Source organism: Panicum virgatum, chromosome 7K (assembly GCF_016808335.1).
Source record: "Panicum virgatum strain AP13 chromosome 7K, P.virgatum_v5, whole genome shotgun sequence".
NCBI classification, from domain to species: Eukaryota; Viridiplantae; Streptophyta; class Magnoliopsida; order Poales; family Poaceae; genus Panicum; species Panicum virgatum.
In genome coordinates this window covers 12,870,730-12,892,987 of record NC_053142.1, presented here as the reverse complement: position 1 = coordinate 12,892,987, position 22,258 = coordinate 12,870,730, and the positions used below count along the sequence as shown (strand labels likewise).

Genomic DNA, 22,258 nt, shown 5'->3' with positions numbered 1-22,258 from the left:
AGTTCTTTGTGTTGATAAGTGAAGCCAGAGGTCTCAAGTTCGAATCCTGGTTAGCACAATTAAATAAAATAATTGCTGCTTGCTCCTATTCTACGTGAGGGGGAGTGTTGGAATATAAGTGAATTGCCTATCTCTCCCTATCAGCTTAAGCTTTTGGGTTAAATTGGTTGCTGCATGCAACTCAATACTCTGGAGCTAGGTAGCTAAACAGACAAGGTCAGTGGCCGACACTGCAAAAATTCAATCCTTATCAGTTGAAGGATACCACAAAATCACTTCTTGGAGGAGAACTGGTACGTATGGTACACCCATCAGATGATAAGGAATTCAGCCGTGATGTTCATTTTTGCATGTCAGAATTGTTTCAAAGGTGCTTTTCTAAACAGAAAATATATATGGAAGATTGGCACACCATTTTCATGAAGAAAAGTTGTTTCGTTATACTTGTTCACTGTTTGTCAACCCTTCTATTAGTGCATCAGCTTTTTGGTTATTCTTTTTGCTTATCTGATTAGGGTACTAAATTACAGATTGTTGCCAACTCACTTATTTCCATACACCCGTTTAGACTGTTTGTCATTTTAATCCAATCTTCATTTTCGGGCGTGGCAGTTGATTGATCCGATAGGAGTTTGCAAGATGTCATGAGAAGGTGCTTTTCTCAAAAGGTCTAATCGTCAGTTCAGTCTAGCTCTGAAGCTGCGCTGAACTAACCATAAGACATATGGGTGCATAGTTTTAACTCTTTAACTTTTAAGGCGTTAAAAGAAAAAAGATCAAACGTCTAACTTAGGGCAGTCTCAACGCAAACTATCAGCAGTTTCTACAGCATAGGATATTGTAGCAAGAAACCATCCTTCCCAGTGCCAAATTTTATCCCAATGTCTATGTAAAAGGTTAACCAATCAAACACCATCTTCTTCTCCCTCGTTTTTGGATTGTATGTGCACAAACAATAGAGCGTGGACGCGGAGGACATTCCAGTGGCGACGGCCGACATCTTCGAGGCCGAGGTGTGATGGGGAGACGGGACGAGATGGGAGCGAGGCGGGTCGCGCGGGAAGGCGGCGAGGCGGACCGGCGAGCCTTCCCAGTCCCCGGCCTTGAGCTCGCCTCCAGCTGTGCGCGCCATGCCCAGGCGTTGCTGCTCTGTGGCTGTGCTCCCAGGCTGCAAGTCATGCGCCCATGCCCCGCCCCCGGCCGCGAGCTCTGCTCCGCCCCCGGACATATGCGCGACATGGCCCCGCCCACGGCTGTTCTCTGCCCATAAGGGGACTGCCCCCAGCCCGCCCCAGCCGCGGGTGACGTGCCCCCGCCCGCAGCTACTCTCCGCCCACAAGCGGACCGGCGAGCCTTGGTGGCCGCGCTCTAGACGCCCCTGGCCGCAGCTTCTCTGAGCTCGTGAGTCGGATCCCCGGCGAGCTTTGGCGGGTGCGCCCGTGAGGCAGCAGTGCGGCCGACAGGTGAGATGTAGGAGAGGAGGGCAGGAGGCCGACAGCCTATGGGCAGGCACGCATGCGAGGCGGTGGTGTTGTCCATGCTCAACTGCCGGCGATGGCCTCCTTTCTTACGTCCCGCCTATGGGTGTGTGTTCGGGTTACCCGAAAAATTTGGGTCGAGCATTTCGGGTTTTTTAAAATTTGGGTTTTCAGAAATGCTACCCGAAATTTACTCTGAAAAATCAATACCTGACATTTCAGGTATCCGAACGTTCAGGTTCGTGTTTACCCGATATGCCCAAAATTTTCCAATCTACATGCCGCCGCCGGCTGTGCTCCTCTGCTCTCCCTGGACGTCGATGCGCAGTGGCCGCCGGTGAGGGCAGCACCACGGCGCTCGGGACCGGCGGCGAATAGAGAGAGAGAGATATGCGCGCCGCGCGCAGGTCAATGCGCAACGGCGGCCGGTGAGGGCGGCGTCACGGCACTCGGGACCGGCGGCGGCAGATCGAGCTGTAGAGAGAGAGAGGCCTGTGAGCCGAATGCAGAGGAGAGAGGGGGAGTAAGGGCGGCGGCCGCACTACATACCGGGGATGACGACGAGATGCGCCGACGCCATCACGGGTACTCGAAGCAGGGCCCGACCGCTAGCGGTAGCGTTGGCCGCTGCCCGCTGGGCATGAGGCGGCGGGTTGCGGCGGGGAGTGGGGGCTTGGCCAGCAAGTGGTGGGGGATACCGGGGTGCGAGGCAGCTTGGAGGGGGCGTGGGGAGGCACTGGTCAGCTGGGTTAGGGTTAACGAGTTTGGTGGGCTGGGCTGGAATGGATAACATATTTGGGCTGGGCTGTTTTTCGGGTTATTCGGGTAGTTCGGGTACCATGGCCTGATATCGGAAATACTCATAATAATTTCGGGTACCATGAGTGGGAGCCCGAATTAGAGTTCGGACTTTTCGAGCTTGGGTTTTTTGGGTTTGGGCTCGGGTTTTTGGGGTTCGGTCTTCGGGTTTCAGGTATTCTGCCCATCCATACTCCCGCCCGCTAGGAGGCTGACGGCCTACAGGCGGGCGTGCATGCGAGGCGGTGGTGCGGTCCATGCTCGATGGCGGGTGGGAGGTAGGGGAGGCGCAACAGATTCGGGGTGGGAGGCAGGGAGGGAAAGAAACAATCTGGGTCTCCTCAACGGGATTTTGCCAGTTTCTTAGCGCCTCGATGCGAGAATCCATTATGTTTCTCCTGGTTTCTTCCTCTACTCTTTCTCTTCAATTAATCTACTGCCACATCAGCAAAATATTTATGTAGCAGCCTAATTAATACACATAGAAACCACTGTAAAGTGTACCATTGGGAGTGCCCTTAAACAATATTGACGGTGTGCTTTAAAAAGACAACATTGATAGGCAATCAAGCCAATATTGCAAAGCAGTAGCACTCGAGGTTGGATCGGTCACTGTCCAGATGGCTATGTGGTTATGTCAGGTTTGGACTCGTTCTCTGCATGTTGTGCACTTTGGTGCGAATCTTTTGTCGGCAGATGCGCTTTGCCTGGGTTTCACGAGGGCCCCGTTAATCGCTCTCCCGCAGTTGCCTCGCCACGTGTACATTGTTTGACAAAACAATGATGGCCATCTTATAATCAGTCTAGTCTGAGTGACTGTAACATCCCAGCCCAATGGCCCGAGATGGGCCAAAATGTGCCGGGCCAGTTTCGGAGTTACTGTAGCAAATACTGTCGCTCAAGTACGAGAGCTCGGTGGGTGCTGTTCATCCGGCACAGTATTCTAGAAATAGTCCCGTACTGGAAACGGTAGTTGAACCAGACCAGCTTAAAAGGCTGGACCTGGGAAGCTAGTAACTCCGGTTTGAATTTTTTGCGCGAAACGAGGACGAAAGCGCAAGAGAATTATTTAGCAGGTGTGGTTTACTCAACATGTAGATTAAATCTTAGCTGTTATCAGTGCCTGACCAGTTACCTGATTATTTTTAAGACAAAATACTGCATCTTGTTCAGAGACCAAGAGAGAGAAAACTCCAGATCCAAGAAGCACAAGTTGACACAGAAAAGAATATTCCGTAGCATGAATAAGTTAGTAGCATCTGGAGTACACGCCTCAGGTCTTTGACTATAATGAGTAATGACCACTGCTTTGGGATTTGTTAGGAAGAAGGATTGGAGCACAGGTTCTCCTTGACCTCTTCCATCCCCTGGAGTAATCCGGCAGTTTAACCACCTCTTGAAGTTTACGCATTGTAAATTTTAGTTCCGATTGATTGATCGTATTTCTAGTGTCAGATTTGTTTCATAGAAGCAACAACACAGCACAATTCTCTGATTCACAGCACCTACTACTTATAGTGTGCAGAAGCTGATTGAAGATACACATCCGCTTGATTGACGTCATGGCTCGCGAGCTCAAGGTTCTGAATGCGCTCGATGCCGCCAAGACGCAATGGTACCACTTCACGACGATTGTGATCGCCGGCATGGGCTTCTTCACCGACGCCTATGACCTCTTCTCCATCTCCCTCGTCACCAAGCTGCTCGGCCGCATCTACTACTTCGACCCCAGCTCCAGGACCCCCGGCACCCTGCCGCCCAACGTGTCGGCGGCCGTCAACGGCGTCGCCTTCTGCGGGACGCTGGCAGGGCAGCTCTTCTTCGGCTGGCTCGGCGACAAGATGGGGCGCAAGAAGGTGTACGGAATGACGCTGATGCTCATGGTCATCTGCTGCATCGCCTCTGGACTATCGTTCGGGTCCAGGCCCACGGGCGTCATGGCCACGCTCTGCTTCTTCCGCTTCTGGCTCGGCTTCGGCATCGGCGGCGACTACCCGCTGTCCGCGACCATCATGTCCGAGTATGCCAACAAGCGGACGCGCGGTGCGTTCATCGCGGCGGTCTTCGCCATGCAGGGATTCGGCAACCTCACTGGCGGCATCGTCGCCATCATCATCTCGGCGGCGTTCAAGGCTCGGTTCGACGCGCCGGCCTACAAGGACGACCCTGCCGGCTCCACTGTTCCGCAGGCCGACTACGCGTGGCGCATCGTTCTCATGTTCGGCGCCATCCCGGCGCTGCTCACCTACTACTGGCGCATGAAGATGCCCGAGACGGCGCGCTACACCGCACTGGTCGCCAAGAACGCCAAGCAGGCGGCGTCGGACATGACGCAGGTGCTCAACGTCGAGATCGTCGAGGAGCCGGAGCAGGCGGAGGAGCTGGCGCGGCGCGAGCAGTTCGGGCTCTTCTCCCGGCAGTTCGCCAAGCGCCACGGCCTCCACTTGCTTGGCACGACGGTGTGCTGGTTCCTGCTGGACATCGCCTTCTACTCGCAGAACCTGTTCCAGAAGGACATCTACACGGCCGTGAACTGGCTGCCCAAGGCGGACACCATGAACGCCCTCGAGGAGATGTTCAGGATCTCCCGTGCGCAGACGCTCGTCGCCCTGTGCGGCACAATTCCAGGCTACTGGTTCACCGTCTTCTTCATCGACATCATCGGCCGCTTTGTCATCCAGCTCGGTGGCTTCTTCTTCATGACGGCGTTCATGCTCGGCCTCGCCATCCCGTACCACCACTGGACGACGCCCGGGCACCACATCGGCTTCATCGTCATGTACGCCTTCACCTTCTTCTTCGCCAACTTCGGGCCCAACTCCACCACCTTCATTGTGCCGGCAGAGATCTTCCCGGCGCGGCTGCGGTCGACGTGTCATGGCATTTCCGCTGCGGCTGGTAAGGCGGGCGCCATCATCGGGTCGTTCGGATTCTTGTACGGCGCTCAGAGCACGGACCCAAAGAAGACGGACGCCGGGTACCCGCCGGGCATCGGAGTCCGGAACTCGCTGTTTGTCCTTGCCGGGTGCAATGTCGTCGGTTTCTTTTTCACGTTCCTTGTGCCGGAGTCGAAGGGGAAGTCGCTGGAAGAGCTCTCCGGCGAGAACGAGGATGACGAGGCGGAAACATCATCCGCCACGGCCGAGTACAGGGCTGCGCCGGCGCCGCCGGCTTGATGGAATAAAATAAACGTGGCAATCGTGTGTGTGTTGGCGAATTGGACCAAATGCTTGATATTGTTCTATATATGATATTGATATCGTTGTGTGCACAGTCGGTGTACCAGTCTGCGTGCTGTCTGTTAAATAAACTTGGTTTCGATGGGCGCAGTTCACGACTTCTGCAATGTTCTGGGCCAGAGCCCAGAGGGCAAAATTTTTGTGATGCGTTAGCATATTTTTGTCAATTCTGTTGCAGAGAGCATTTCTATTTTCCTATTGAACGGAAGGTAGATTCCATCATATTGTTCCAGAGTTCAATTTAATGAAATTACTAAGTGAAATTAAGCACAAATGTCGCAAGCAAACAAATATAGGTCAAATATCCCTTACCCGTCAAGCGCAAGCTTTAGTTGAGGCAGCACTAAAAAATAATTTGCAGCACCGCCCTTTTTTGGGCAGGTCAAAAGATAATCGGTTCCTATAAATAGAGCTAGGTTCCTGTAGCTTTTGACTCGTCCCTGAAAATATATTTTTAGAGGCGGATAATGACTTCACCCACCCTTACAAATAATCCGTATTTGTAGGGGTGGGTCACGCGAAAGGCCGGCGGTTGAGATGGCTAGCCCGGCCCGGTAGCGTCGCGCTCTCAGCAGGTCCTGAGTTCGATTCTCATCAGAAGCGAATTTCAGGCTGCTGAGAGAGAAAAACCCCCTCGCTGTGCTCGCCGTAAGGCTTGGCCCTCATGGGCATGGGCCAGGGTTCGGGGGGTTTCTCTACCCGGGTAAGCCGGTGTGGCTTCCTCTTAATGAAAAAACGGTGGGGCCGTTTCTTCCCCCCCGGGTAGAGTATTTTTTTAGGGGTGGGTCACGGCGTCACCCACCCTAAAACATCCATTTATATGGGCGGCAAAAATCCCATCGTTTATAGTGGTGGGTGACCTGCTCCTAAAAATACTTATAAATAATAAACTAGGCACCTTCTTCTTTCTCCTCCCCTATTACTTGCTTGGGGAGGTGCTATCTAAAAATCCAAAAAAAAAGAAAAAATGGGAGGGAAGGTTTTAAACTCGAGTTTCCTCGAGTTGGGGGCTCTAGGAGGTATGTTGATGCTAATCCCATATCATTTCTAAGCTTTTTTTTGTTAGTTTTAAGGTTCAAATGGAGCTTACTTTGGCTCTAACTACATCTAGATCTTCATGGTGTGGATTTGCCATTAGATGTGCTATTTGCCTCAAACTTTTGAATGAAGTTGTGCTATTTTAGTAGGCGAACAAGATTATATAATCATTTGGACTTGATCTATAAGTTTTAGCTCATTCCTATGTAAATAATTTTCTAGATCTGTGGAGGAAAGAAAGGGAAATTTTTTTTTGTCTTTACACACATGATAGATTTCCCCCCCCAAGATATAGTGGTACACTAATAGGTTGGGTTTTGAATTTTCTATTTTATACTACTTAAATTAACTTTTTCAAATATATATACATATATAGAAGTATATATTTATGGCCATTTAGGGCTCTATATCCTTTGAGAAAAATTTTGATTTACTTTTCCATCATTACACACATGCATGTCTCAAGATTTAGTGGTACAAGAATAGCTTGAGTTTTGATTGTTTTATTTTTTCTATCTGCACACACATGTGTGATAGATTTTTCCATGATTTAGTGGTACAATATTAGGTTGGGTTTTGACTTTTTATTTAGTATGTGTTAAATTCAATTTTTTCAACATCTACACATATATAGAAGTATATATTTATGGCCATTTAGGGCTCCATTTCCTTAAAAAAAGGATTTGATTTTTTAATTTTTCTATACTTACATAACTCGTTGTTTGTCCTTGCCGGGTGCAATGTCGTCGGTTTCTTTTTCACGTTCCTTGTGCCGGAGTCGAAGGGGAAGTCGCTGGAAGAGCTCTCCGGCGAGAACGAGGATGACGAGGCGGAAACGTCCGCCGCGGCCGAGTACAGGGCTGCGCCGGCTTGATGGAATAAAATAAACTTGGCAATGGTCGGTGTTGGCAAATTCGACCAAACTGTGTGTACGGTCGGTGTACCGGTGTGCGTGCCAAATCATCGTGAGGAGCACGTTTTGTGCACGAGTTTATTTATCATATTTGGTGGAAATCACAACCTTTCTGAAAATTTGATCAAACAATGGCAAAAAGATCGTCTAAATTTACCAAAACAATCATATATATAGACGATATGATGATACACAACCTTGTGAAATATCTTGTTCAAACTCGACTTCGTTTGTGAGACATAAAAATAACAAATTTCAAGCCGAGTTTGGACAATATATTTTACAAGATTGTGTGTCATCATATCATCTACATGTGTAATTTTTTGGGTGAATTTAGACAACTTTTTTTACCATGGTTTGCACGTATTTTCACGAAAGCTGTCGTTTCCACCAAATATGTTCTCTTTATTGTGTGATGCTTGCGAAGTATGTTTGATTTCTCTATGCAACTGTGCTGAGTGAAATGCTTCTAAAACACTAGGTTTCAAATTGAGAATTTAGAGTACTTGTGCAAGACTTTTGGAGTTCTTTTTCTAGGTTTAAAAATTAATGCCACATTCAAATTCTGCTGTTTTCAAATTCAAACTGCGACCAAAACAAAACTGATTTTCGTGATCTTCAGCTTGCAGTATATTCTTCATGACTTAAGATTTCCAAAATATATTTTTGTGCAATTTTTGGAACTCGGGAACACGTTGCTTTCAAATTTTGAATTTGTACAACCGTTTTTCTTTTCGCTTCCCCCTGGACCCATGCGTCAGCCCCCTTTCCCATGCTTCTCTGCGCCTGCTCGCCTACCCAATGGCTGCAGGAGGCCAGAGGCGGCGGAGGCCCCTGGCTGGCCGCCGGTTGGCCAGCGTGGTAGGGCAGCCGAGGTGCCCCGCCAGCCACTCAGCCTCTCTGCTCCTCCTTTAAAAGCCTGCTCACCTTTCTCTACAAACCCTAATCCCTATCTCCACCATTGCTGCCACCCAAGCTCCTTCCCGCCGCCGGCCGCCGTCAAGTCTCCTCCTCCGATGAGATCCTCCACGATTGCTCATGGCTGCACCTCCTCCTCTTCCTCGGTCGATTTGGGCCCTCACCGGACTTCTTCCCCTCCTACAGGGCCTCCCCGCCAAGATCCTCCGCCTAGCGCCGCTTCCCTCCATCGCGCCACCACCTCCTCGCCTCTCTACGCTCGTCCGAGCATCAGTGAGGCTTGCCTCACCTCAGACCACGCCCTGCTTGCGCTCGCCCGGCCTTCGCTCGCCTCCGCACCCATGTTCCCGTCGCTAGCTGTCGCGTCGTGCGCGTGATGTTGGGCCTCATGCACGTCGCGCACGTGCTGACCGTGCTCTAGCGCGGGTCAAGGCCAGATCTTGGCCTTGACTTGGCCCTGGTCCACTGGCCCCATGGCACTAGTACAGAACATAGCTATAGTAACACGAACTTGTGTTACTATACTTAATTAAATCTGTTACTAGCTCTCCTAGTAACATATCCTGTTAGTATTCTTATTTTTAGTGTTACTAGCTCTCCTAGTAACATATCCTTTTAGTATTCTTATTTTTAGTGTTACTATTATGTGATATATTGGAACAAAATATATATGCTCCTTTACATCTAGAAAAGTGTTACTACTTTGTAACACAATTAATCACCTAATGGAACATTTATTAAGTGTTAAGTTTCATGCTGTAGTAACACTCTCATATTGTGGCAGTAACGCTTGAGAACACTGGTTGGAATTTTGGGAACACACAATTTGTAACATATATTTTACCTATTGTAGCACATTCAAAATTTTAAAAAATATATTATACAATTACATATGGGTATAATCTGCATGAAATTTTTGAAGGCACCGTGAAAAATTGCACAATCAGACAAGCCACAAACTTAATTCAATAACCCAAGAAAGTTGCACTTGTCATAGGAAGGAAACATAAAACCTGACCATGACATTTAATAATTGACATTATATACACAACCATATGATTCTAAAGAGCAAATGTGCCAGAAGTAATTAATCATCACTAGAAATCTATGCCACGACATATATAATATTCTCAACATCCAGTGCTTCATGATTCAACCATTGATCATTTCAACCTGCATAATGCAATGGAGTTGTAAAATTAATCACATGAACATGCATGCGGTAGCTAGCTAACACTACATATGAAGAAAGATAGCTATAACATACACAAATCAATGGCCAAGCAATTGGTACTCCTTTGGCATGGGCATCACCAATGGTTCTGTAGCCGGTCATGGGCCTCACTAATGGCTCCTCTTGTATAGTAGGGTGATTGATATGCACTTTTTAGAATTGCTTTTCTATCTCAACTTCACCCGCTTGTGCTTTTGGACTAGAGCTCAAGAGGGTTGCATAGGCCACAATTGCCTTATTTGGATAGTTTGAAGTCTTAAGTAGCACAGTTGATCCAACCTACATTGAATTAACATAATCATTCAATGACCAACCAAGAACTAGTTGTATAGAGGTAACAAAATTAGAATACTTGTCACTATGCTTGTCCACCTTATAGCCTGCACCCTTATCTGGTGTGAGCACTCGTCGTGTCATGGCTGTAGTATCTCGGAGCACTCCTTGTTGATTCTTAGTCAGCTGAAATGGGACGTGAAATAGTCACAAAACCATGCTGAGTATTGAAAAATATATTGCTGAAATGGATGGAGAAGCCTGATTCTCAAGTACCTTCATTTTCTTTATTATTCTACCATCAGTTGGATTCCTTTTAAGGGCATCAAGCTAAAAGGAAGTGAAAATATTATATGATACAGATTGTAACTTGCTTTCCATGACTGAAACAACATACCTTCTGTTGAGTAGATTGATTAGTAGAGCATTGTGGGGATGATGGTTCTGCTCCTTGATATGATACTTCCTTGTAAATAGGATCTTCTTGACAATGCTTCCAAAATAAATCTAGGTAATTTAAAACATGAGACCCATATAAAAACATATAAGCAACTCAGAGTATAGTGTCGTTGAAATACAAGAAAAATCATGATAACCTTTTCATTGGACAGGAATAAGTCATCATTGTCATTGTTTTCAGACTCACATGAATTTTTGTTCTAACAAATAGAATAAGATGAATAGCCAGAGTTATTATAATGTGGAGATGAAATGTAATACTTGTACAAGTGCTGGGATTTACCAATTCATTGCTTTGTTTATAGAAAGTGTCCCTACGATTTGGCAATGCAATTAAACTCTCTATAAATTTCAAAACAATATTCAAGCTAAGAAAAAACTAAGTTATGTGAAATTATGAAAATAAAGAAAATACCTTTCTGTTAGAATGCACTACATGGCTCTTAATGTTGCCAGGATTTCTTGGTACCAAGTTATCCTAAAACAGGATAAAGAGATTTAGTAACAATTCAATGTAGGGCTAAAAAAATGCATTGATACCATTGCTGGTTCTTCACTCTCATGACGTTTGTTCTTGTGTATGAGTTCATCAATAACTTTGTCTTGCTTTCTTGCATGCTCCTTGAGTTGCTTTATTTATCTAGCATATGAGTCTCCACATCTGATGATGATCCATCTACTATAATTATATTAATGTCCTTGAAATGTCGTGTTGTTCGGCCATAGACTTGTTTAGGAACTGGGAGCAATCCCATGCTATGCACTTGTCCAGGTTTCTCTTCTCCGGACACCTGATGTAATGCATCACCTTCCCATGCAACTCTCCCTTCAGTATTTTGTGCCAACTCTGTTTGTTCATCTATGATTTTTTCTAACTGAACCTACATATAACAAAAATACAAACAGATAAAATTGTTCTTATATAAATTAAAAAAATCTAAAAATTGGAAACATGATGCTCATATCATTGTGCATAAATAACATACCGCAGCAGTAGCCTCATTTGTCCCCTTGACCCTTTTCGTGTGAGTTTCTAAGTAAACCTGAGCTCTATGTGGCTGTTTTTTTGCGAGATCTTCTTGTCTCTAAAAATAATACCAATACAAGAATGGTAAGAAAGATATACTACTGAGAAGTATTGATCTACCAAAAGGGCTCACAAAATCTTCAGACCAACGAGCATAGCACTTTGTACCCGCTGTATGTTCTATATTTTTCATTTCACAGCTTATTTTGTTCTTCTCACTAAGGGCCTGTAGCAGCAGTAAATTAGTTATATATTGAGAGTTGTCTATTAAAAAGGATAATAGAATAAAACATTCATGCGATATTCCAACCTTTCCTTCCGCAGACTTCCAATATCTTATTAGATTATCCCATTGGTCTTGATCAACATCATGTAGACAGAGCTTGTACAAATAAGATCTTTTCTTATTTTGGTTAAATAGTTTCTTTTTTAGTGTTGCCTTGTATTTTCTCCAATCTCTTCCGATCAATTTCAAAATCCAATTCTCACATGTACGAGGATACAAAAACTTTGTCTACAATCAGATTGAGAAAATGAGTTATTTGCCTCCTCATGTACTTATAGAGTTCATAAAACAATATTTTGTGAAATCTTGCAAACCTACAGTGGGGATTTCCCCTCCTGTTTCTTTAAAAAAAACTTGCGAACCTGAATGAGCTGAAGCATGGTTGCAGCATTAACTTTTTTGACCTTTCTCCAATCTTTGATATCTACAGGACAATAACCATCACTTCGTGCTACAGTGCCTAAAATTGCCCTAGCAGACCACCTTCTTTTTCCAATCGGTTGACCAAGTTTGTTGCATTTTACTCATTTGCCCTCTTGCAGATTCCAAACATGTGTCAAAACAGTCCACTTTCGCATATGTAATTCATCACCATCATCTACAGAAAATAAACAGGCAGTAGTCATGCAGTCCACATTATCTGTATTACAATATATTGCAACTACATCTATACCTGATGGTTATTGGATGTCATCATCATAATGTTGGCCAATATCATTGGCATATTTTGATTTAGTTTGAATAACATGCAGACACTCCTTGCTCTTTGCACCACTTTTTCCTATGAATAAATGTGGGGCCAAACAATTATCAAGCATTAAAAAAATAACATCACTTGGTAAGTTATACTTGCAGACAAATCGAAATGAGTAAATGTGAGTTGCATCATACTCCTTTTAGTTTTAGTTGGTGCAGACTTGGTTGATGCTTTCTTCGACATATTTGCCATAATGGCCATTCTCTGCTTTGTCACAAACAAGCTAACTTCCTTTGTGGTCTCATTGTCTTTAAGCATTTCCATGACATTCGAATCTCATTCTATAGCAACCAAACTATCTCTTCTCTTGTAATACAAATAATCGATAGATGTGTACCCATATTCTTCGACAAACTCCATCAAGTTGAAGAAACATATCATATCCTTGTCCATTTTCCTTTCCACATGTTGCTGTCTGGAGCTGCCCCCTCGCATTCAAGATGGAGAGTCCAAACATCCGAAGCCATGGTAGCGCAATCTAGTTAAAATTGAACACGAATATCAGATAATATGGTTAGTGAAATATGAGTAACGAAAATTGATAATTCTTTTCTCAGATTTGGATGTAATCTAAAAATGAACTATCAAAAATGCAAATTTTGTATTTGCTCATGTTCACTGTATCTGAGGTTCCTCTGCTACGATAGGTTTCTGAAGTAGACTCTGCAAGAGCTCATTTGGACCAATAAAATTCCTTACACCAATACTATATGGTCTCTACTTGAACTAACTATATGTTAGACTAAAAAATACTGTATATACTATGCGGCCTGGAGGGGGAGAGTTGAGAGCGCTCCGACGCTCTCCAAGCGACACGCGGCGGAAGGAGACGCCCGACGCGGGCCCTGGGCTGCCGGCTCGGACGTTTCACTGCGGCGCTCTCGCTGTGGGTGGGGGCCGCGGCGGGCTGCCGTACCGTCTCTCCCGCACCGCCTCGCATGTGTGTGGGTTCCGCCGGGGTCCACTCGCTCCGTCTCCATGGAGGCTGCCCGTTCCCACCTCGCCTCCTTTCTGGCGCTCTCCGCCACTGCTCCCCCGCTCCGCCACTGCGCCCCCGCTCCGCCGCCGGTGCTTCGCCGGATCCAAGGCCCTCCTCGCCGGATCTGGGATCCTCCTCGCCGGATCCGGGCGCCACCGCTGTGGGGGGAGAGAGGGGCGAGAGCAGCCACCGCTCCAAGCCGCGCCGCCGCCGCCGCAGGTTCCGGGAGGGAAGGGAGGAGGCTGGGCGCGTGGAGGCTGCCGGCGCCGTGTCCGCCCGAGGGAGGAGCGGGTCCGTGCCGGAGAGGGTCTGCCGCCTTCGCCTACGAGCTCCCCGACGCCGAGCTTCGCTGGGCCCTTGCTCCTCACCCCGCGCCGCGCCGGAGTCGGGGTAGGGGAGGGGCGCCGCCGCCGCCACCGTCGGGGTAGGAAAGGGAGCAGTTCGTGGTGGAGGTTCTTCGAGCCGTGGGGACGGTGGGAGACGGAGTCGCGGAGAGGAGAAGGGAGAAGGGAAAAAAGAAAAGAGAAAAGGAAAAATAGAAAAGGAAGGAAAAAATGAAAAGAAAAATAAATGGAAAAAAATAAAGAAAATGAAAAACCAAATGAGTGCGGCGGAGCGCACCATATACCTAGTTTAGATGGAAGGGAGCTCATGTGGTATTTATCTCAAAATATATTTTTTGTTAATAGCAATTGGTCTATATACCTTTAGTTTCATATTAAGTTATTAATCTTCCTAAGCATTAACTGGAATTTCAACATTTATTATCAAATGAAATCTTCATGTTCACAAATTAGCTGACCAAATTGGCATTTTTAGCTATCTTTCTTTTTCACATGCTGCTTCCTGTGATAACTTGCAACTGAAATGAAATGTAATTTTACCAACATGTTGCCAACGTTTTGTATACTCGTTTTTTTGCAAGAGACATTTTATAAACTATACTAATTTAGTTGCAGACTGGTAAATCCCTAACTACATAAAGACTGGACACAATAGTATGATTGAATTGGAAAAGGATGACAGTTGCAGAACTTCAGTATCAATTCTGCACAAATAGATACAGATCAAATTCAGAAGGCAAATCTGTCATAATGAAGTGGCATATTGCTTGCAAAACCTACAGACCAAATTCAGAAGGCAAATCTGTCATTTGTGTGTTGTATATATTTGTATAAAACATACTGTCAGCTTGCTAAGTCTGCAACATTCATATATAGTAAGGGCAGACCAAGCATTGTTGACTGAAGTGTGGATCTATGACAAGTCACAAATCAGATAATATATTCTGAATTAAACGAAATATACAAAAGAAGCCCCAACGGGCCAGGCCAGCCCAGCTGAGCCGGACGTGGTCGTCTGCAACAGGGGCTCGAGCAAACCCCTGTGCCGCCGCTAGCCCCTAGTCCTGTGCCCTTCTCCTTTACGGAATCCCTGTTCTGCTTGCACCCCATCCTCCTCCTCGTCAGTCCAATCCGCCGCCAAAACTCGACGAGCAGAGGCCGCCATCGCCTCGCCCTACGCCATCCACTGTTCTGCTCGTGATGCACTAGGGACTCGTGCATCCAGCTCCTCGTCGCTCCTTGCTTCCTGTCACACCCACAGCGCCGCCGACGTCCGGGAGCCAACAAGCGCCGCCAGCCCTTCCGGCCGAGCGCCTGCGTGTCCTGCTACTCGTGCATCCGCCGCATCATCACCAGACCTGCTTCGAACAAAAACCAGAGCATCGCCTGTTCTTACAGAATCACCTCCTCTTCTTCCCGGCAAGAACCCGGCCACCACGATGCACCCCCGTCTCAAGTAAGGTATAAAACGTAACACCTCGTCCTCTTTTCTTTTCCACCAAATTTCAAGTCCTCTTTCTTTATCAGGATTTCTATCTTTTGGATTCAAGTTTGAAAATTCAGGGTCCAGGAGCACCTTTTCTTTGCAGAAAAAGTACAGGTATTAAACTATCTTTTGAATCAAAGTATGCAGTTTTCTTTTCCAATGGTCATAATAGAAAAACATGGGCATTCAATCTGATCGCAACGCACATGTCAATATAGGATTTTCATCGTTTTGATCAAAATCTGAAATTTCAGAGCCTAGAAGGATCTTCTTCTAGTTTAAGTACCATGTAAGTCAGGCAAAAGTAGGCTGTACATATCCAATCCCCATTTATGTACATGAATATCTTATCCCTGGATCAAATGCCTACTTCTTCATATATAAATTTCAGTGTTTCATTCTAATTTTAGGCAATGTTTTAAATCTCCGGCTATAGCTGTCGCTATAGCCGGAGATAGCTGCTGAGGAAACAGATAGCTAGGACTAGGAGATGCACCTTTTAGCGCTAAACAATGGTCAATGCTAATGGCTGGAGATAACCGGTGATAGCCGCTAATTCATGGCTTGTTTAGTGGAAGCTAAAAAGCAATGGCCCACAAAAGGATCGTGGCCCATGGAACGGCAGCCCACGAAGGCACGAAATGGCAGCCCACTCTAGCTTCACCGTTCAGAACCCTATCTTCTATCTCCTCTCAAAAAAAAAAGAACCCTATCTTCTATCTGTGTTCTCTCCCACCCGTCTCTCTCCCAAAAGCGGCGGCGGCGGCGGCGCACTGAAGACGGCGACAGAGCGCCATACTGAAGACAGTAGCGCGACGCCAAAATGGAGATGTGCCTGATTGAAGACGGTGGTGCTGCACCATCTTCCTCTCCCCCAAGGCGAAGGCGGCGAGCTTCAACGAGCAGACCCCAAGGCGCAGGTGGCTGCGAAGCTTTGGCGGAGAAGGAGGCGGCCAGGAGCGGTGGACGCGAGAGGCGACGGAGGCAGCTAAGAAGTAAGAAGTCCAAGTTGTAGACACTGAAATCCCCACTAGTTCTCTCCTTCGGTTCTTCCCCAAGCACCACTAATTCCTGGTGTAGACACTACGGCAGAGCAATCCGGCAAGTTTCAAATTCACTGCAATCCATTAAAGATCTGTGCTTGTTCAGTCTATGCTTGATGGTCATGGATCCATTATTTCATTTTTTCCCTGATTTTTGTAAAAAACAGCTAAATCTCTTAGCTGCAGCTATCTCCGGCTATAGCTGCACTTAGCTATTGCGGAGGACAACAGCTAAGAGGCTTAGCCGGAGATTTTAAACCTTGATTTTAGGTTGTAAACCTTCAGAACCAGAACACATGGATTTAAATATTATTAAGACATTGTTGCTTTCTGAAAGACCAAGTGATGAGTACATAGCTGGGGTAAAAGGTTTTCTTAAGTTTGCATACACAGGCAAGAAATCCAATGCAAAGATCCGATGCCCTTGTGTCCAGTGTGTTAATAGAGTGTTACAAAAGCAAGATACAATTTTTGATCACTTATAGCATGCAATGGAATGCTTCGTGCATACACTATATGGGGTTGCCATTGGGAAACAGTATCATATATCTCTGCAGCTAACAAGGATTCAGAGTCACAACTTCCAAGTTTAAACAATAATATGCGACAAGTAGTCCATGAAGCTTTTGGATATGAAAACAATGGACATCACACAAATGAACCAGATCCTGAAAGTTGTTCTAAAGCTGAACCAGATGCAGAAACACAAGCTTTCTTTGATTTGCTTCATGATATTGACCAACCTTTATGGGAAGGCTGTGAACTATCAAAACTTTCTTTTCTAGTCCTCCTGTTTAATGTCAAGTCCAGCAATAAGTGGAGCAATAAATCTTTAAATGATTTGCTTCAAATTTTACAACTTGCTCTGCCAAATGGTGCCAACATACCAAGAACATTTGCAGAGGCTCGGAAGATCATTGCAAAGCTTGGCCTAAGATATGAAAAAATTCATGTATGCCCAAATAATTGTCAGCTCTATCGAAAGGACAAGAAAGATGACGACTTCTGTTCAAAATGTGAAGCTTCAAGATGGAAAGATATACCAGACAAAACAACCTTAACAAAGAAGCAAAGAAGAAAGGCTGTCCCATATATGGTGTTGCGATACTTTCCAATCAAACCAAGGCTTAAAAGGATTTTTATGAACAAAGAAACAACCTAATTAACTAGATGGCATGATGAGGAGCGTACTAAGGATGGGGCATTGCGCCATCATGCTGATTCAGATGTTTGGAAAGCTATTAATACTCAACACCCTGACTTTGCATTAGATTCTCGGAACATGAGATTTGGTTTATCTAGTGATGGATTCAACCCATTTCGAAAGTGCAACTCAAAACAAAGTTGCTGGCCTGTTGTCTTGGTACCTTACAACCTTCCTCCATGGTTGTGCATGAAAGCTTCTTCTCTTATGCTTACTCTGATACCTAGGCAAGGACTTCCACACATTTATGCAGCCAATTTATGATGAGTTGAATGAACTGTTTGACATCAGTATGCCTACGTATGATGCATCTCGAGATGAGGTGTTCCAACTTCGTGCAACATTGTTGTATACAATCAGTGACTATCCTGGGGCTGGGATATTGGCACAGTTCAGCACTAGTAGCCAGCTGGGTTGTCTGTCATGTGAAGAAGGAACAAGTTCCATGCGGTTGAAGCATGGCTACAAATAGTGTTACAATGGACATCGACGGTTTCTACCTGCTGACCATGAGTTTCGATATGATGCCAAATCTTTTGATGGAACTGAAGATCATCGATCGACACCAGTTCCTTGTTTTGGATTAAATCTTTTGGAAAAGATAGAATGAATCAAGGATTTTGACAGTTCAAAAACATGGAAGGGTGCTGGTGGCCTTTTTTGCTTGTCTTATTGGAAGTATAATTTGCTCCGGCACAATCTTGACTTTATGCATATAGAAAAGAATGTCTGTGAAAATACATATGGAACACTTTTAGAAATGGAGGGCAAGTCAAAGGACAATCTGCAGGCAAGGAAAGACTTGCAAGAAATGAACATTCAGCCGGATCTACATCAACAAAAAAAGGCTAACGATAAGTATTACTTACCTCCTGCTTTGTATAATATGTCAAAAGAAGAGAAGCAACAGTTTTGTATGGTCCTTCATGATATTAAGGTTCCAGATGGTTATTCTAGTAACATCTCCAAATGTGTAAATGTTGCTCAAGCAAAACTTTCAGGCCTAAAAAGTCATGATTGCCATATACTAATGCAACAACTTCTACCGGTTGCTTCGCGAGGGCTTCTCCCTGATGATGTTACATCTATCTTGTTTGATCTTTGTGGGTATTTTAGAGAGCTAAATGCAAAGGTTCTCTACATAGATGATCTTGAAAAGTTAGAGGAGCGAATTATAATGACATTATGCCGGATGGAGATGATATTTCCTCCAGGATTTTTTACTATGATGGTGCATTTAGTTCTTCACTTAGCAACAAAGGCAAAAATAGGTGGTCCTGTTTGCTATCGATCAATGTATTTTGTGGAAAGGTGCAGACTTTTCTTAAAATTGATAGAACCCTGTTTTACCTATTGATATACATGTTTACTTAACATTTTTGTTTTTATAATGCTGCTATGTAGGTACCTTGGTGAGCTGAAATCAAATGTGAGGAACAAAGCTCATCCAGAGGGATGTATTGCCGAATCAGTTTTGGCAAAAGAGGCTATGGTACTTTGTTCAGGATTTCTTGGTGGTTTTCAAAGCTTGGTTAACAAGCTCTCAAGGACTGATGATAATGATGAAACACTTGAATCTTCTATTGGACCAGCATCAACTCTTTTTCCAAATGTTGGAAGGGCACTTGGAAAGCCACGAAGTTATGTTATAAGAGGTCTGGCAAAAGTACAAGCACATAGATATGTGTTATTCAATTGTTCTGATGTCAATACTCCCTCCGTATCCTAAATAGACGACGTCCTGGAGGCCAGGCCAGTTGCGTCAAAAAACGACGTTCTGGAGGACGATGCAAACTTTGGACGTGATTGCCCCTAGCTAGGCACGCGCGCCGCCCATTCGCATGGCCGCCTGTTCGCATGCTGGTTTCCTCGTCATTAATCGCGGACTGCTCGACTGAAGAGATCACGCGCACACGGACTACTTCATCTCCCTCACGCGGAGTACTACTTTGTTTCGTCGCTATGGACACCGGCAGCACTCGGATGCTGGTCGCCGCGGACGGCGTCAGGGCAGAGTCGGAGGCGCTCGCCGCAGAGGACATCGGGCCGGAGTCGGAGGAGGTCGCCGCAAACGACGTCGTCGACCCGCTGTTGTCCGTGGACGACTCCGACCCGCTGCTCTCCGTCGTGCAGGATTCACAGGATCCGGATGTGGTCATCGTGGTGCTCGCCGCGGACGGCATGGTGCCGGATTCGCAAGAGGTGGCCGCGGACGGCGTGGCGCGTGCCATCACGTCCCGCCTGCACGCGTCCGGCCACCCGGCCAAAACCAACGCGCATGCACGCCCATGCAAAAACATGATGATAAACAAAATAAATCTGGGCAACCAGTACTCGAACCGGCGACCCCGTGCCTCGGGACCAGCTTCCGTGACCAATCGAGCAGCATTTGTTTTATGCTCAGGGCGCACCCGACACCATATTTAATAAGGGTAAACATGGAAAAATTACTCCAAATTAATCACTCCTTGGTATGCTAACTCATGTCCTACACGTTGTCTTTTTAGGATACGGAGGGAGTATCTCAAACTTATAAATGTAGATTTAATATTTTTTTCTTACAAGATATATTATAGAGCTCATGCTGAAGAGATCACAACTAAGCATATTGGACGTCGAGGGAGCCATAGAGAAGTTGAGAAAATACAAAATGAGAAGTTCCATCAATGGTTTAGAGGACATGTAAGTGTCATATCCTACGTCCTTTACATCTAACACTAAAGTATGAAACTAACTTGTATAGTTGTAAAGATTATGCAGATTGAGAGGGTAGATGGCATTCACAGTTTGAAAGATGGCATCAAATGTCTAGCTTGTGGCCCAGTTGAAGCAGCAAAAAGGTATCGTGCTTTCAACAGTCGAGGTTTTCAATTTAGGCCGAAACTGTTCGATGGGGAGACTCAAATAGTGGAGTAGTGCTTACTGCCAAAACATCCTGTTATGCTAGTGCAAGTGATGCCAGACCGGTTTTAGGTGATGTGACTTACTATGGGAGGATAATTGATATTATTGAGTTGAACTACTCTGGGAATTTTTCTGTGGTACTTTTCAAATGTGAATGGATTGATGTTCTTACTGGAAGAGGAATAAAAAAAGGATAAGTATGGATACACACTTGTCAACTTCTCACACCTGATACATACTGGAGAAAAGATTAGGCATGAACCTTTCATTCTTCCTAACCAAGCAGACCAGGTCTTTTATGTTGAAGACAAATTGAACCCTGGGTGGTCTGTGGTCATGAAAATGAAACTAAGAGATGTATATGATGTTGGTTCTCATGAATGGAAAGATGATATTGAAATTGAGCCATTCCATGTCACACATCTTGCAGAGATATTTAACAATGCAAAGATTAGGCATCAATGGGTTAGAACAGACATTGAGGGAACAACAGTTGATGCTAGCACTAGTGGAAGGAATGGCCAATCATAAATGGTTTTTTTCCTATCTTTTTTCTGCTATGTATAGTTATTTAAATTTCTTCTCATTCTTACTGATGCTATAAAAAACTGATAAGATTTGTATAGCAGAATTATTTAATTTTTTTTGCAATTCTACGATTAAGTTTCGTACAAAGGTGAAAGTAGCATGTGAGGTTCTTCTTTATCTTGTTGCTAGTTATTTGTATCAACAAATGTAGATTTCTTTAACAAAATGATAATTTTTACAGATTTAAGAAAATTATTTAGTCAACATGCTATAGTTGATCTTGTTCGCTCAAAATGTCATAAAATAGAATGACAACCCCTGTCCCATCTAATCTGTGCCTAAACCATCGAACGACCTAAGATCGTGGAAGAAAATTCAACGCGGCAGTGCTCTACGAGGTTGTTGTGCAACACAATATGGATGGCCTCCACACGTCCTGAAATCATGGCACATGGCGCTGCTGCAACTCACGCTCATACGAGGCTGTTGAGCCCGAAAGATATTCTTTGTAACACTTAAATTGTAGCATTATTTTGTATGTGTGACCAAATACTAGTATCTTTGTGTTGGCGTTTTTTATGCCCGATATAATAGATATTCTGCAAGCGCACAGAATCACCGCTGTAGCACTTCACCTTGGAGTATTCCAGGGTATCGTATTTTTCCTCAGGAAAGCACTTATGGTAAAGAGTATCGTAAATCGAATGATAACCATACTAGCTTAACCGTCCGACTAACTAGACGGGGGTAAGCCAGATAGGTGAGTGAGATAAATGGCCAGACAATGACCGAGTGACACACGGAGATTCAATTCCTTAGAGAGGCAGCAGCTGGGAGGACAACGAGTGAGATAAGACTTCTGATACACTTCTGAACTATTGAGCTAGCCTCTCTAGATCAGACTAAACATCTAACCAGTTCTCGGGAAAGCAGAGCTTACTTCGGCGGCGGAAGAGGAAGGACTTTAGAAAGGGATGAGAGGGGAGTCCAACAGCAACCTGCACTACTGTTATGAAAACACCTAAATGTGGTGGACTACAAAGGATGGATAGGGCTGTCACCACCTACCGACTACCACAACGGTTCCGTGGGGTGGAACACACTTTCTAGCTAACACTAAGATCAGACACCATGTTTGCACTCGGTGTTAGGATTTCTCTCGAGGCCTTCGAGAGAAATCCCCCTCAACCTAGAGCACTAACTTGAGATACTCTAGTCCGGGTGAGAAAACCCGTAAGATAAGTGCCCGATTACTAAGAAAGATAACTTAGTCTAAACTAAAGGATAACTTCCGCGCTCAAGCTGAACACACAAACTTGAGTAAATAAATGACTGCGGAAAGTAAAGCTG

The 22,258-nt window shown here is 45.3% G+C and overlaps 2 protein-coding genes and 2 long non-coding RNA genes across 7 annotated transcripts; 2 read left to right on the top strand and 2 right to left on the bottom strand.

Moving 5' to 3' along the window:
- Positions 1-3,443: 3,443 nt before the first annotated feature.
- LOC120639806 (probable inorganic phosphate transporter 1-4) lies at positions 3,444-5,610 on the top strand. Its single transcript, XM_039915698.1, has 2 exons — positions 3,444-3,688; positions 3,795-5,610. Exon 2 carries the CDS (start codon positions 3,839-3,841, stop codon positions 5,450-5,452), a length of 1,614 nt encoding a protein of 537 aa, XP_039771632.1. The 5' UTR covers positions 3,444-3,688; positions 3,795-3,838; the 3' UTR covers positions 5,453-5,610.
- Positions 5,611-9,979: 4,369 nt separating this feature from the next.
- Positions 9,980-10,688, bottom strand: LOC120642899. Its single transcript, XR_005662782.1, has 3 exons — positions 10,488-10,688; positions 10,168-10,384; positions 9,980-10,077 (listed from the first exon to the last, which is right to left on the bottom strand). It is a non-coding gene; the product is annotated as an uncharacterized LOC120642899 (long non-coding RNA).
- An 880-nt stretch (positions 10,689-11,568) lies between these two features.
- On the bottom strand, positions 11,569-12,039 carry LOC120642898. The gene is made up of 2 exons (XR_005662781.1): positions 11,688-12,039; positions 11,569-11,603 (listed from the first exon to the last, which is right to left on the bottom strand). It is a non-coding gene; the product is annotated as an uncharacterized LOC120642898 (long non-coding RNA).
- A 2,720-nt stretch (positions 12,040-14,759) lies between these two features.
- Positions 14,760-20,584, top strand: LOC120639805. 4 transcript variants are annotated; one of them, XR_005661675.1, is made up of 4 exons: positions 14,760-15,204; positions 15,271-15,343; positions 18,881-20,158; positions 20,228-20,584. XR_005661675.1 is itself a non-coding variant. In XM_039915697.1 (4 exons), exons 1-4 carry the CDS (start codon positions 18,186-18,188, stop codon positions 20,247-20,249), a joined length of 972 nt encoding a protein of 323 aa, XP_039771631.1. In that variant the 5' UTR covers positions 15,355-18,185; the 3' UTR covers positions 20,250-20,584. The 4 variants fall into 4 exon arrangements, 2 of the variants coding, with proteins under 2 accessions (XP_039771631.1, XP_039771630.1); XR_005661674.1 differs by lacking the exons at positions 14,760-15,204; positions 15,271-15,343 and adding an exon at positions 15,355-18,787 and having other exon boundaries at positions 18,881-19,131; positions 20,042-20,158; XM_039915697.1 differs by lacking the exons at positions 14,760-15,204; positions 15,271-15,343 and adding an exon at positions 15,355-18,787 and having other exon boundaries at positions 18,881-19,131; positions 20,053-20,158; positions 20,237-20,584.
- The last annotated feature ends 1,674 nt before the right edge of the window (positions 20,585-22,258 follow it).